This window comes from Dendropsophus ebraccatus, chromosome 3 (genome assembly GCF_027789765.1).
Source record: "Dendropsophus ebraccatus isolate aDenEbr1 chromosome 3, aDenEbr1.pat, whole genome shotgun sequence".
Taxonomy (NCBI): Eukaryota; Metazoa; Chordata; class Amphibia; order Anura; family Hylidae; genus Dendropsophus; species Dendropsophus ebraccatus.
In genome coordinates, this window is record NC_091456.1 from 38,003,193 (window position 1) to 38,017,839 (window position 14,647).

At 44.9% G+C, this 14,647-nt stretch overlaps 1 protein-coding gene across 1 annotated transcript in view; it reads right to left on the reverse strand.

Annotated features, from left to right (window-relative positions):
- Positions 1 to 173: 173 nt before the first annotated feature.
- TBC1D10A (TBC1 domain family member 10A) overlaps positions 174 to 14,647 on the reverse strand; it is a 44,680-nt gene continuing 30,206 nt past the window's right edge. Inside the window, exons 7-9 of the mRNA XM_069961472.1 lie at positions 14,088 to 14,277; positions 3,863 to 4,017; positions 174 to 972 (exon numbers count right to left, since the gene is read on the reverse strand). Of these exons, the coding sequence (XP_069817573.1) occupies positions 466 to 972; positions 3,863 to 4,017; positions 14,088 to 14,277 (852 nt within the window). The 3' untranslated portion in view covers positions 174 to 465. The remainder of the gene's footprint in view (positions 973 to 3,862; positions 4,018 to 14,087; positions 14,278 to 14,647) is intronic.

The following is a 14,647-nucleotide window of genomic DNA, read 5'->3' on the forward strand; positions in this document are numbered from 1 at the left end:
AACTCGTTGTGCATAGTAGAAGGCGTTCCACTTTCAGCAGCAAAACATCTGGAATGGAATAGACAGCAGGGTGCAGAGTCGGCACCCATTTTCCTATCAGACAACATACATTGCAGCTTATACTGGATGGTATTTCTAAGTAGTCCAGTCTGTTACCATCATGAACCCCCCCCCCCCACCCCCCCGACAGCACACAATGGAGGTCTTGTATTCTCTGAGCAATGATGACTTATGGAAGTACAAAGAGTTTAGAACCTGGGAGACAAATTCCACAAATATACATTTTATACAAGTAATAATGCTGGTTTTTGTATTTGCCCCTGCATTATTGTCTCCAATGTACATAATGCTGCTTCTGATACCGAGAGGGCTGCATGTGTGAGGGGTCTTTAGAACAGGGGCTGGAGAACTCCTGAAACACACTGAACGGTAGGATTCTTGAGTGAACATTTCTCCAAGTGGAAACTATAAATAGGTGTCTTCACTTTCCTTGGAACACAAGCTTTCACTGGACTGGTGCACATTGAGAGAGTCCTTTTGGGGTACTTTGGCCAACAAAGGCTGTACCGGTTCCTGCCGGTGATCTCTGGTCCCCTCCCCGCCATTCTCCTCTTTCATAGCCCCATTGGATTGGTCACCTTTTCCTTTACTCTTTTTCTTTTCTAGCTTCTTTTTCTCCTTTTCCATCTTTTCCCTATCTCTCATCTCCTTAACTCTCTGCTTTTCTTGTTCCTTTTCTTCTTGTTTTTGCTCCTTTGTCTTTTTTCCAGAGCCGCCACTGGGTGGAAGAATAATGGACGGGGAGTGAACAAGAGGCTTGTGACCCACAGGGTCAGCGTCACTGATGGCTTTGGCCCCATGCAAACGGGTGGGTGACTTGCATTGCAGTTCTCCATACTCTTCCTTCCACTTCTTAAGCTGAATCAGATGCTCACGTTCCACATCCCGTTCTGTAATTGGCAACTCCACAATCTCAAGAGAAGAGAAATAAATTATCATTCAACCTGGCTTAGGAGCCATCAACCATGACCTGTACATTACAGAAAACAAAGGACCTCAGTTCAGGGACTGCATTTTAAAAGCTACAAATACTTATGTTCCTCCCATTAAATCCAAAAATTTAAATTTTCTTTTTAAACGGCCCCTGTGCACCTTACTGATTCCCCAATGCTCCCATTCCAATGCCTCCTGGGTACCCTGCTGGTCCCTACTTCTTGGTTCCTGTGAACAAGGTGTACGTAACCAGTACAGCTACTCCTGAGTTCCTAAAGTCCATGAAGCAGGGACTGTCATTACAAAAATGACCTCAAATGTTTTAATCAGTCAGGGTCAGTGCCGAAACGCCCACTGGCCTCTAGATATTGTAGGTGGGAGAAGTGTGCAGCTGTACATTGTATAGTCTTACAATAGAGACTGTCTCCTGCAACAAGACAAATCAGGTTGTGAGCTGGGGAGTAAAGTACATTGCTATGCGCTTCTCGCATCTAGACCAAGAGATGGGTGGGGGTCTAAGCACTGAAATCCTGACCAAACAAAACATTTGACATGTCTACAGGACATTCCACTTTTTTTCCTTTTTAAATGACAACAACATTGCTAAAGGAGAAGTTCGGTAAAATTTTTTTATTAAAAGTATTGTATTGCCCCTCCCCCCCAAAAAAAAAAACAGTTATACAAATTACCAATATACACTTATTTCGGGAAATGCTTATAAAGTGCTTTTTTACCTGCACTTACTACAGCATCAATGCTTTACTTCCTGGATAACATTGTGATGTCACGACCCAAATCCCAGAGCTGTGCGGGCTGTGGCTGCTGGAGAGGATGATGGCAGAGGGATGCTCAGTGTCCCTCCAGTGTCCTGTGTCCCTCAGTGTCCCCCTGCCATCATCCTCTCCAGCAGCCACAGCCCGCACAGCTCTGGAAGTCGGGGCGTGACATTACCATTTTATCCAGGAAGTGACATCACCATGTTATCCAGGAAGTGATGCAGTAGTAAGTGCATGAAAAAAGCATTTCCTGTAATAAGTGTATATTGGGGCAATAAAATACTTTAATAAAAATTTTCACCGGACTTCTCCTTTAAGGTTTGGGTCTTATCTGGAGAACATCAATTAATACATAGTACATTTCATATGGTCCAATTTGGAAACTAAGCTATGTGACTATTAAGCCACTTGCTACAGGTACATAAAATAAAATGCCTATTGCTTCAATCCCCCAGCTATGTTAGCTTGCAGTCAGAGCACTAGTCAGGCCCAGGCAGCAGTCTGTAGTGGGCAGGGGATGGATTGCCACAGGTTTTATAATGCCTTCACTTGCCAGCTCATAAGTGAAAAATATCTCTGCTAATAAAAAATAATTATATCTTGCTTAGAATCTAGGTTACCGGCATGTGTTTATGAACAAGAACCCCCTTGCTTCTCAGGCTGCTGACAAATTAAGGATCCCTCCCTTAAAGGGGTTGTCTGGAAAGCAGAAGCATTCTGTTCCCTGTTGCCAAAACTTCCCCACCCCCTTCTGAGACCAGGGTGACATGTGGGTGAAACACACTGAGACACTTGTGCACAGTGTTATTTGACACACAACTTGGACCTGCCCCTCTAAGTTTTCCCTGTATTGAGACTTTTAATTGAGGCTACGTGGACTCTTTTGCATATTTATATTTCCCAGGGGGCAATGAACCTAGATATTCAATGTGTTGAGCGCTTTAACTAGCAAACTACAGTGTCTTCTTCAGCTGCTCCCCCTAAGATCAGTGATTGTTTTGGAGGGGATATCTTCTAAGACGTGGAGTCTCAGGAAGTGAGTGCAGGAAACCCCTTTAAGAAGTGCCTGTCATTAACAAAAACGTTTGATATGACAGAGAGACAAACCAAAGGTTTTGATCTGTCAGGGCCTGAGTATTCAGACTATGTCTGATCAGAATAATGAGCTGGGAAAAGCACGCTCACTCCCCGCTTCATACAACATGACCCAGACAGACTCCCAATGCAAGTCTATGGGGCCGTCTTGGTGTTAGACACAAAAGCACACATCATTATGGTGGTCTCGCCACTCGTTATACCGATTTGTTGGGGTCTCAACACTCAGACCCGACTTATAAAAACATTTGATACGCCTCTCTGACATATAATAAAGTTTTTTCTCTGAAGTTTAATAAAGTTCTTATTATTGACTGGTACTCTTTAGGGTTTGTGCCACTAGAGTGAATCCATATGTGTGACCACCCTCTTTTTATCCCCCCCCCTCCCCCATATGAAAACTTGCAGCTGTATATCAGCAACAAACCTGCCTGACATCTACAGCCATGGATCCTATGGATTAACTAAAAATCCTGAGTGAAAAAATGTGTGGGGGGTCCAGGTTCATCCTTGACTTGAGTGCCACTGCTTCAACATACACATTGGCATCATTTTCTATGTTTGGTTTCATTTGGCATCATTTTTGCCCCGACACTTTTTACACCTGATATTGCACTTTTTGAACTAACATATGAATGTGATTTCATTTTACTTTGAATATTGTTGTGGTCTCAGAATATATAGTAGTTGGGTGAATCTGGTTTCATTTGGCTATACCATGGCCAGTAAAGGGTGATGTATTTTTATGCTTTTTTTTTTTTAACAAGGTTTGTCCCATATGTTAAAATAAAGGAAATTTTGTCCATGATATAATCTTATTGTGATGTACTGTCCATTTTTGCCAGCTTCCATTGCTTTTGATGGAATACATAAAGGTTACTTTGTACATAATCACGTTTATAGGTCAGGATTCGGAGAAAGCAACAGGACTAAACATGAGTATTTCAGATTACAATTATTTACATCTATCAGTGAGTATATTCGTTTTATATGCTCACCTCTGGTATAAGAAAACCTTCTTGCATATATTTTGGATCGATTGCCCTTAGTTTCTCCATGGTTTCATACTGACCCTGACATGACTTCAGCTTTTCAGAGGAACCAAGTGAATACTTTAGGAGAATAAGAGCCACCCGGAATACAATTTTGACACCTGTAAGGATACAATTGTAAACAGACTAAATATATAGAAAGATGTCTTTGGTTTTCTGATGTTCTGCCAGCTATGGTACCATTACTATTAGTGTATTATATAGGACCTCACTGCTGCAGGAGAAGCACATAGCTGGGCACTCCTCTCCCCAACTTGCCTTTTACACAAGTGTTCCTAGAAAAGCTCCTACAGCCGATAAACAGCTTGTGTAAAAGTGACAGCGATCAGCCGAGGAGCAGGAAGACTCTTGATCCTCGGCTGATCACATCTTTACAGCAGACTTCAAAATGTATCGTTATTTGCCGCACATCTTTCTGTATAAACATGAGTTGTGTGGACGACAAAAAAGGGAAACTGACAGCACAGATATGCATATATTCGTCCTATCAGTTTCCGGATAACAAGCAGTGCATACTTACCATCCAAGTTGCTTGTGATCCAGCATCTGGCTCTCCCATACTCTGGATGCTGCTGTATCTTCAGGCCATCACCTCATCCACAATGATTGGCAGCTGGAGGAGGCAGGCGTGGCAGCCAGAGAGTGTGATGTCGGATCACAAGCATCACAGAAGGTAAGTATGCACTGCTTGAGATCAGGAACTGATAGCACAGATATATGCCACTCGATTTGTTGTGCTGTGTGATGCCACTACAAACGAGCATCAATCTTGCCAATTGATGCTTGTTTGCAGTTGCCTGTTGCAGACATATCTAAGGGTAAAATGACCCTTACTCCTGCAGTGAGAAAGTCCAACAGTAATTATGGTGAAAGAAATTCAATTTTATTCAGCCAAATATTATACAACGCCCTACTACCAGGTATGTCTGTATAGGAACAAAGTAACATCAGTCCTGAGTCCATCAGGTTCAACCTAGAGAAACCCTACTGTGTTGATCCAGGGGAAGGCAAAAACCCCAATGAGGCAGATGACTTGTGGCCCCCTATGAGGCCCTATGACTTGCCAAAGATTTTTTTTTTTTTTTAAATGACAGGGACACTTCAAGAATTGAAAGCTCAACCCTGATTGGCTGCTGTGGCTATAGACATCAATAGAGCTCATTTATCAGCAAAAACTTCAGTGTAATTATAAAAGACTTCTTCATGGGGTCCTAATACTTAGAGTCATTAATGTGAAAAAAAAAATTTGACATGCCATCAAACATGTCAAAAGTTATCGATCAACAGCGGTTCTCACGGATAAGACCTGATGTGATCAGGAGATAAAACTGGGGCTGTGTAACCCACTCCCTGGCTATTTGCCAATTCTGACAGTTTAGTTTCATTACAGTCTATGGGGGAGATTTAACAAACATGGTGTGAAGTGAAACTGGCTCAGTTGCCCCTAGGAACCAATCAGATTCCACCTTTCATTCCTCACAGACTCTTTGAAAAATGAAAGGTGGAATCTGACTGGTTGCTAGGGGCAACTGAGCCAGTTTTACTTTACACCATGTTTGATAAATCTCCCCCTATGAGGATAAACTATGAGGCAATCCACTCACTGGCCGTATCTCTAACAGCCGATTCTGACAATATTAGTCTATGAGGCTACACTGTCAGAATTAGTGGCCGGCAGAGAAGTGGATTACAGTGCTGCTGCACTCTCTCCCCAGCTATATGTCCTGATCGCAGCTGGTCTCAGCAGTGACACCCGCTTTGATCAATAACTTTTTACATTCATAATGACATGTCAGAAGTTATTTTTCATGACCGTTTCATGCACAGTACACAATTGCACCGCCATTGCTTTACAAGCACGGCTCTGAGAATAGACAGAAAAACGCATGCACAACTGAGTAACATGAGAAAAAGAAGAAAATAGAAAAAAAATGTGTCATAGAAAATGTCAAGTGACACATCCAGGGAGGGGTGAACCCAGACAGCCAACACATGCTGACAACTGTAACCAAAACAGTGAGCCGGTCACAAGCGCTGGCAGGACATGTACAGGCAGGCTGCACTGCTCACACCCTGCAATGAGTCATGGCGGCCTGCAGCTTATAACCTGCCCGCTTAATAAGGACACTGCACACCTCACACACAGAGTTGGCACCCGACTGGGAATGCCCTTTGAAACCCTCCCAGATGGGTGCGAGGAGTTCAGTGTACCAAAGCGGAGACACCGGAACAGGTTCACCTTTCATTATATGTTCTTGGAATATCTGCAGCTCAGGCGACGCATCATTTTGGGCAGTACATGTTCCAGTGATCTATACTGCAACCCTAACTAGAACTATCAAATGTAACCGCAATTACTTTTATTTTATTATTTATAACAGGGGTAGGGGACCTTGGCTTTCCAGCTATTGCAAAACAACAACTTCCATCATGCCTAAAGCATTGCTTAAGCTTTGGTTGTCCAGGCATGATGGGAGTCATAGTTCTGCAACAGCTGGAGAGCCAAGGCTCCCTACCCCTAATTTATACGATATTTATACCAGTCCTCATCCCCACAATCTTATAGGCTAGGTTCACACTGCATTTTTGTTTCCCTTTAATATATATGTTTTATACACTTGGAAAGGGGGGGGGGGGGGGGGAATACATGTACGTTAACCAGCAAAACAATTAATAAACTTATATGTAGCCCAAAATTAGTACAAATGAAAAATACAACTCATCCCATACAAAAAGCCACGCAGCTACATAGACAGGAAAAAAAAAGTTGAGGGGAAAAAATTGAGATGATTAAAAACTAAAAATGCTTAGTTCTTCAAGGGGTAAATCCATCTGGAACACTTCTGGCATATGCACAGGACCTGCACCTATCTGCCGATTGAGGGCTTCCTGGTGGTGGGGGAAGCTAAAAATTAGCAAATTTTGCGAGTTATGTACTGGGGTTTAGGGCTGGCCGATTAATCAAACTGATTTGATTACTTCGCCCTTAGGGGGCCTGTCTATTTGATTTTATATTTTAATCGCAAATTTGATTTTCAAAAATAAAATACAAAAATGAGATGAGATGAGGACGACAAGAGTGCAGGATGATGAAGCAGAAAGGTCCATCCTGCTACTTAAAGGGGTTGGCCACTTTATAGTAAAATAGGTCAGTACAAACTATTAGTAAGTGTAGTCACTGTATATACTGACAGAAGCTGTCTGTGTACCTCATAGAGCTAATACCATACTCCTCCAGGCTGGGCTGCCCTGCTCTGTTTTGTTTCTGTCCATAAAATGGCTAACGTGGAGGAGCATGTGACCATGCCCTGTCCACTGTGTCCTCCATAGACACATACAGGCTCAGTGGTGGACACAGGGGGGCGGGGCCTGGTCACATGCTCCTCCATGTCGGCCATCTTATGAACCAAAACACCACAGAGCAGGGCAGCACAGCCTGGAGGAGGGGAGTCTGAAATTATCTCTATGAGGTACACAGGGAGCTGCTGTCAGTATATACAGTCAGTACACTTACTTATACTGTACACTGACCTATTTTAGTATAAAGTGGCCAACCCCATTTAACTCTTTATGTGTTGCGGCATTTGAGTGGATGGGTACATGGGGATTCTTCTCACTGGGTGGGCTAACAGCGGGGGGGGGAGAGACTACTTACATGGATGCACACAGGGGCCTACTATATGGATGCGCAGAGATGACCTATACTATATGGGGGGGGGGCAGGCCCGGACTGGTAATCTGGCAAGGCGGGCAAATGCCCGCTGGGCTGGCCAGATTACCAGCCCGGGGGCCGCACAATGGAAAAAAAAATAAATAAAAAAAAAAATCACCGCTGCGGCCCGCTCCTGACGTGCTCCTCCAATCCAATCAATGTGGGGCCGATGCGGCCGGCCGCATCGGCCCCACATTGATTGGATTGGAGGAGCACGTCAGGAGCGGGCCAGCCGGGTCGAGGTGAGCGGGCTGTGGTTGCGGGAGGGGGCTGCAGTGGCGTGTCTCCGCCGCGCCTGATCCCCCCCCCCCACCAAGTGCCGAGGGCCGCAGACGTGCCGCGCGCAGGCACGTCTGCAGCCACCTCCACCAGGCCCCCAGCGGTGACGTCACTTCCCTGACGCGCCGCTGAGGACCTGGAGAAGAGAGAGGAGAGCCGCCGCCGCCGTGGACCGAAGATCCAGCCGAGGAAGAAGCTGCTGGGGATCGAGGTGAGGTGAGAATGTTTGTTTTTTTTTTAACCCCTTCATATGTGGCCATATGGGGGGGGGGCTATTCTATATGGGAGGGGGATGCAGGGGGGCTATTCTATATAGGAGGGGGATGCAGGGGGGCTATTCTATATGGGAGGGGGATGCAGGGGGGCTATTCTATATAGGAGGGGGATGCAGGGGGCTATTCTATATGGGAGGGGGATGCAGGGGGGCTATTCTATATGGGAGGGGGATGCAGGGGGGCTATTCTATATGGGAGGGGGATGCAGGGGGGCTATTCTATATGGCGGGGGGATGCAGGGGGGCTATTCTATATGGGAGGGGGATGCAGGGGGGCTATTCTATATGGGGGGATGCAGGGGGGGCTATTCTATATAGGAGGGGGATGCAGGGGGCTATTCTATATGGGGGGATGCAGGGGGGGCTATTCTATATAGGAGGGGGATGCAGGGGGCTATTCTATATAGGAGGGGGATGCAGGGGGCTATTCTATATAGGAGGGGGATGCAGGGGGGCTATTCTATATGGGAGGGGGATGCAGGGGGGCTATTCTATATGGGAGGGGGATGCAGGGGGGCTATTCTATATGGGAGGGGGATGCAGGGGGGCTATTCTATATGGGAGGGGGATGCAGGGGGGCTATTCTATATGGGAGGGGGATGCAGGGGGGCTATTCTATATGGGAGGGGGATGCAGGGGGGCTATTCTATATGGGAGGGGGATGCAGGGGGGCTATTCTATATGGGAGGGGGATGCAGGGGGGCTATTCTATATGGGAGGGGGATGCAGGGGGGCTATTCTATATGGGAGGGGGATGCAGGGGGGCTATTCTATATGGGAGGGGGATGCAGGGGGGCTATTCTATATGGGAGGGGGATGCAGGGGGGCTATTCTATATGGGAGGGGGATGCAGGGGGGCTATTCTATATGGGAGGGGGATGCAGGGGGGCTATTCTATATGGGAGGGGGATGCAGGGGGGCTATTCTATATGGGAGGGGGATGCAGGGGGGGCTATTCTATATAGGAGGGGGATGCAGGGGGCTATTCTATATGGGGGGATGCAGGGGGGGCTATTCTATATAGGAGGGGGATGCAGGGGGCTATTCTATATAGGAGGGGGATGCAGGGGGCTATTCTATATAGGAGGGGGATGCAGGGGGCTATTCTATATGGGGGGATGCAGGGGGGGCTATTCTATATAGGAGGGGGATGCAGGGGGCTATTCTATATGGGGGGATGCAGGGGGGGGCTATTCTATATAGGAGGGGGATGCAGGGGGGGGGGGCTATTCTATATAGGAGGGGGATGCAGGGGGGGGCTATTCTATATAGGAGGGGGATGCAGGGGGCTATTCTATATAGGAGGGGGATGCAGGGGGCTATTCTATATAGGAGGGGGATGCAGGGGGCTATTCTATATAGGAGGGGGATGCAGGGGGCTATTCTATATGGGAGGAGAATGCAGGGGGCTATTCTATATTGGGGGGATGCAGGGGGGCTATTCTATATTGGAGGAGGATGCAGGGGGCTATTCTATATTGGGGGGATGCAGGGGGGCTATTCTATATGGGAGGAGGATGCAGGGGGCTATTCTATATTGGGGGGATGCAGGGGGCTATTCTATATTGGGGATTCAGGGGGGCTATTCTATATAGGGGGATGCAGGGGGGGCTATTCTATATGGCGTGATGCACGGGGGGGGCTATTCTATATGGGGGAATGTACAGGTGGTGCTATTTTATATGGGGGGATTGCCAATTCTTTGAGAAAGCTGATGAGATATCAGCGAAACATGTAAGGTTATAGGCAGATAGTGATTTTTAACTGAGCTGTATGGTGTAGATTGGGTCCACTGTGCGTATACAAAATCGCACTGCTGAGCGTACTGGCTTCAGCCCCCTACGAGGGAATCAGTATCCAGCTTAGACTGTATCACTTACTATAGGCAGCCATTGTCAGAGGTTAGAGAGATGAGTGTGTCTTGCTTATCACTCATCACTAAGGTAAAGTAAAAGTCGATAGAACGCAAGTTCATTAGTCCAAGCACCAACGGCCGAGGTGCTATCTGTGTTAACCGCTGTTCTAGCCTATAGTGATCTGTCATATATATGTGGATGAAATATACGTAACCCCAGAAGATATCACACACCACAGCCATTTTAAACTCCTTCACTATTTAGATTGAGCACAAAATTGTTTTTTCATTGTAATTTTTAACTATAAATGATTAAAGGTTAATTTTTAGTCCGCAGGATATTTATAGGCATAAGGGCATTGTGCCCAATATAACATATAAGAAGTGCCTCCTGACTGGGCTGGGATCACCCCTCCCCATTTTATATGGGGGGATGTACAGGAGGGGGCTATTCTATATGAGGGGATGCGGGGGGGGGCTATTCTATATGGCGGGATGCAGGGGGGCTATTCTATATGGCGGGATGCAGGGGGGGGGGCTATTCTATATGGTGGGATGCAGGGGGGGCTATTCTATATGGGGGATGCAGGGGGGGCTATTCTATATGGGGGATGCAGGGGGGGCTATTCTATATGGGGGAATGTACAGGGTAGGCTATTTTATATGGGGGGATGTACAGGAGGGGGGGCTATTCTATATGGGGGGATGTACAGGAGGGGGGGCTATTCTATATGAGAGGATGCAGGGGGCTATTCTTTATGAGGGGATGCAGGGGGGCTATTCTTTATGAGGGGATGCAGGGGGGCTATTCTATATGGGGGATGTACAGCAGGGGGGCTATTCTATATGGAGGGATGTACAGCAGGGGGGGCTATTCTATATGGAGGGATGTATAGATGAGGATGTTGCTGGAGCATGAGGTCTAAAATGTCTGTCTGACAGATCCCGTGGAGAGGAGTCCTGGCCAGAGAAGCCTTCATGATGGCCGGAGCCAGATGGAGAAGAAAAGGAAAAGTGGACGTCTCTTCATGCAGAGAAGACGCCTACTGTGAGTGACAGGATGTAATTGCACTATATCACTAAAGGTCCGTTTACACAGAAAGATTATCTGACAGATTATTTGCCAAAGATTTGAAGCCAAAGCCAGGAATGGATTTAAAAAGAGGAAAAATCTCAGGCTTTCCTTTATGACCTGATGTCTGTTTATAGTCTGTTTCTGGCTTTGGCTTCAAATCTTTGGCAGATAATCTTTCTGTTTAAATAGACCCTTATAAGGTCTTCAGAACCTTTATACAGCTGGGATCTACCTCAGTATCAGGGGTGTCAAACCTGTCCCTCCAGGTGTTGCAAAACTACAATTCCCATCATGCTTTAGCTGTCTAGGCATGATGGGATCTGTAGTTTTGTAACAGCTGGAGGGCCGGAGTGTGACACCTGTGTTCTATGGTCACTGTTCTGGGAGAATATTGGTCTTTATATAGTGGCTGTTATTTGGTGCCAGTATAGTGGTATTATCCAGTCACCGTATGCTGAGGGTAGTGGGCATGGTGTGATGGTATTACTCGTATTATTGGTAATATTAGTGTTTTATATAGTGGATTGTATTCAGTCACAGTATAGCGGTATTAGTCATTATGTGGTGGTAATGGCAATGCTCATGGTGTGGTGATATTATTTGTTACTTATATACTGGTAGTATTGGAATATTGGTGGGTTTGCTTAATAACAGTATAGCAGTAAGGTGTATAGTGTGGTGATAATATTTGCTTCCTGGTGTTATTAACTATGACAGTATTATCATGCACAGAAAATTCTTACCTACATTACCATTATATATACTAAAATTTGTCCTGGGGCCCTACTTATACGATAGATAGATAGATAGATAGATATCCAGTAGGAAATATCTATCTAGCAGCTTATTATGTAGCTTTGATTACACATGAGATCACAACCATTAAAACCTTACTACTTATACCGCCATTATATGATGTGCAGACATAGTCAGGATAAAAGGGATTTTAAAAATATAGTAACTTTTCTCCAAAAACAGCACCACCCTGTCCTCAGACTGTGTATGGTTATTACAACTTGGCTTCATTCACTTCAATGAAACTGAGCTGCAATACCTCACACAAACTGAAGAAGAGTGTGGCGCTGTTTCTGGGAGAAGGTGGCCATGTTTTTCTCCTTTAAAGAGAATCTAGGTCTAGGGCTGTAGATCTCAGCAGACAGGTGTGAGGGAGATATCACTGACAGGATCTTTAGTCCAGTGTAAACTTATATAATTGTCCTTTTCATTTCCAACTAAAGTTTCACAACAGCAGCTGCAGCAGCACTAACCTATATGTCCATCAGTCAGAGCAGGCAGGGGCGGGGCAGAAGGTGCTGCTGTGGCTCCACCTCTGTGACACTTCAGCTGGTAATGAAAAGAATGATTATAGAGGTTTACACTGGACTAAAGGTCCAGTCCCTGATCTGTACGCTGGGATCTACAGCTGTGTACCTGGTATAGACACCACAGGTTCCCTTTAAGGGAACATTCATACCTAATCCAATGCGGATTTGATGCTTCTGATTTAATCAGTTGAAATGATTGCATAAATATGCTGCATCAAATCCACAGCAGATTATGTTATAACATTATTTTTAGGTGCTGATGGTGGGGTTCACATGTTTAAGGGAGTAGTGGGGACACAGCAAAATGAAGCAGAATTTGCTACAGCGCATATTTTACACGGCTATCCATGATATGGTATGTGGGCTGCTGGGGTCTGATTGCCAGGGCTGATTTTAAGTCCCAGTCCGGCCCTGGGGGGGGGGCACAGATATGGTAGTAAAAATTTAACAGTCAACTACAGTGCCACATGTGTACAGTCTCTATGGTGGCACACACAGACCCCATAACTGTAAAACACAGAGAATATCTGTGTTATATGGCATGCCAAAATTTGTGTTACAGATTCCATATGAATCATAGTAGTAAATCCTCTGTATATTCGCAATGGGTGCTATATTATCTATCTGTACAACACAGCCAAGTACATGACATCTAAGGCTCTGTTCACACTTTCAGATTTTTTTTGCTCTTAAAACAGCAAGGTGGCAAAAAATAAAAAAAATAAAATGATGGAAAACCATAAACCATTAGACTTCGGTGAGAGGAGGCTGCAAAGTCAGTGACCATGAAACAGCAGAACTGTAGCCCTAGCAATATCATGACGTATAAATAAAATGTCTGTTCTTGTCATGAAGAATCATGGTTCATTACCCCAGGCACCAATATTGCATTGCATACAGCATATATAACTAAGCATTCATAACTGTATACATATACCACCATTAACAGTATAACAATCACACATCATTGTTTCACATGAGGCTCACGGTTTAAGCATTGCAACATGATCTACACACACACATATATATATATATATATATATATATATATATATATATATATATACACACACACACATACATACACCATACATAACAGCAACACTCAGAAATGATCATAAAGGAGTCCTCTCCACCTCCTATAAAAACACATCCTTCCCAACATGCAATCTTACATTATTCATCTTACAACCCACAATACAGCAATGTTATATCAAACGTCCTATTACACCAGGAATGCTGCTTCTATCCCACTATCGAGGTCACCACATACAACCCAGCAATGATTTCGGCAGCTGTAATCCACGGCTTAACACAAACCCTCATTCTCCTCTTCAATAATCTGGCAGCAGAATGATGATTAGAGCTGCTGGAAATTGTAGAACATCTGCTGAGTCCAGCCATTAGCTTTACTCCGTCACTGGGGGGACATGCAGGTATCGACAGAGAGAGACTTTACTCTCCTGCTATTGTATTTCTCATGGGGCTAGGAGAGTGGTCTACCAAATAGAATATACAATGTTTTATAGGCAGGGACACTGTTTATACAGCGGACAGCGTCAGAGCATTCCTTGCAGACAGGTCTCGCAGTGAAAACACTGAAGAAGTCGTGCTCTATTGTAGTTGCATTCTTTAGTGAGAACATAGTTACCTTCACAGAAAAACATGTCCCACACGCGCAAGACGGAGCTCCAGGGAAGCGTCCGTGAGAACGCGCACATAAACCATTCCGTCATGTACAAGATGGGGTCAATCTTCTGCTTGCTTAAATGCTTGTAAGCTACAGGGGATACCTTTCGGAGAAGTGAAAAAAGTATCCTTCCGTCTAGCTGGATCGCTTCCTGTAAATATAAAAAAGCAAGAGGCTATACAACACAAACTGATTTTTTTGGATAGTAATTTTAAACTGAATAAAAATGGCGTCCAAGGAAAAGAGCTAACTTTTTTTTTTTTTTAAAAGCATCAGACATGTCAAAGGTTTTGTTTGGTCTGTGCGTTTAGTTAACCTCCAATCACTACATGGGAGAAGGGCACAGTACAGTGCTTCTCTATGTGGCTCACCGCAATCTCTGTGTCGATCCAAATGATAGGAGTGCCTATGGGGGGAGGGGAAGGAGGTATACAGTATGGAGGCCTAACTACAATATAAGAACTTACAATATAAGATATGTAAGATATGCATCTGTCAGGTTATATTATATTATAATAAAT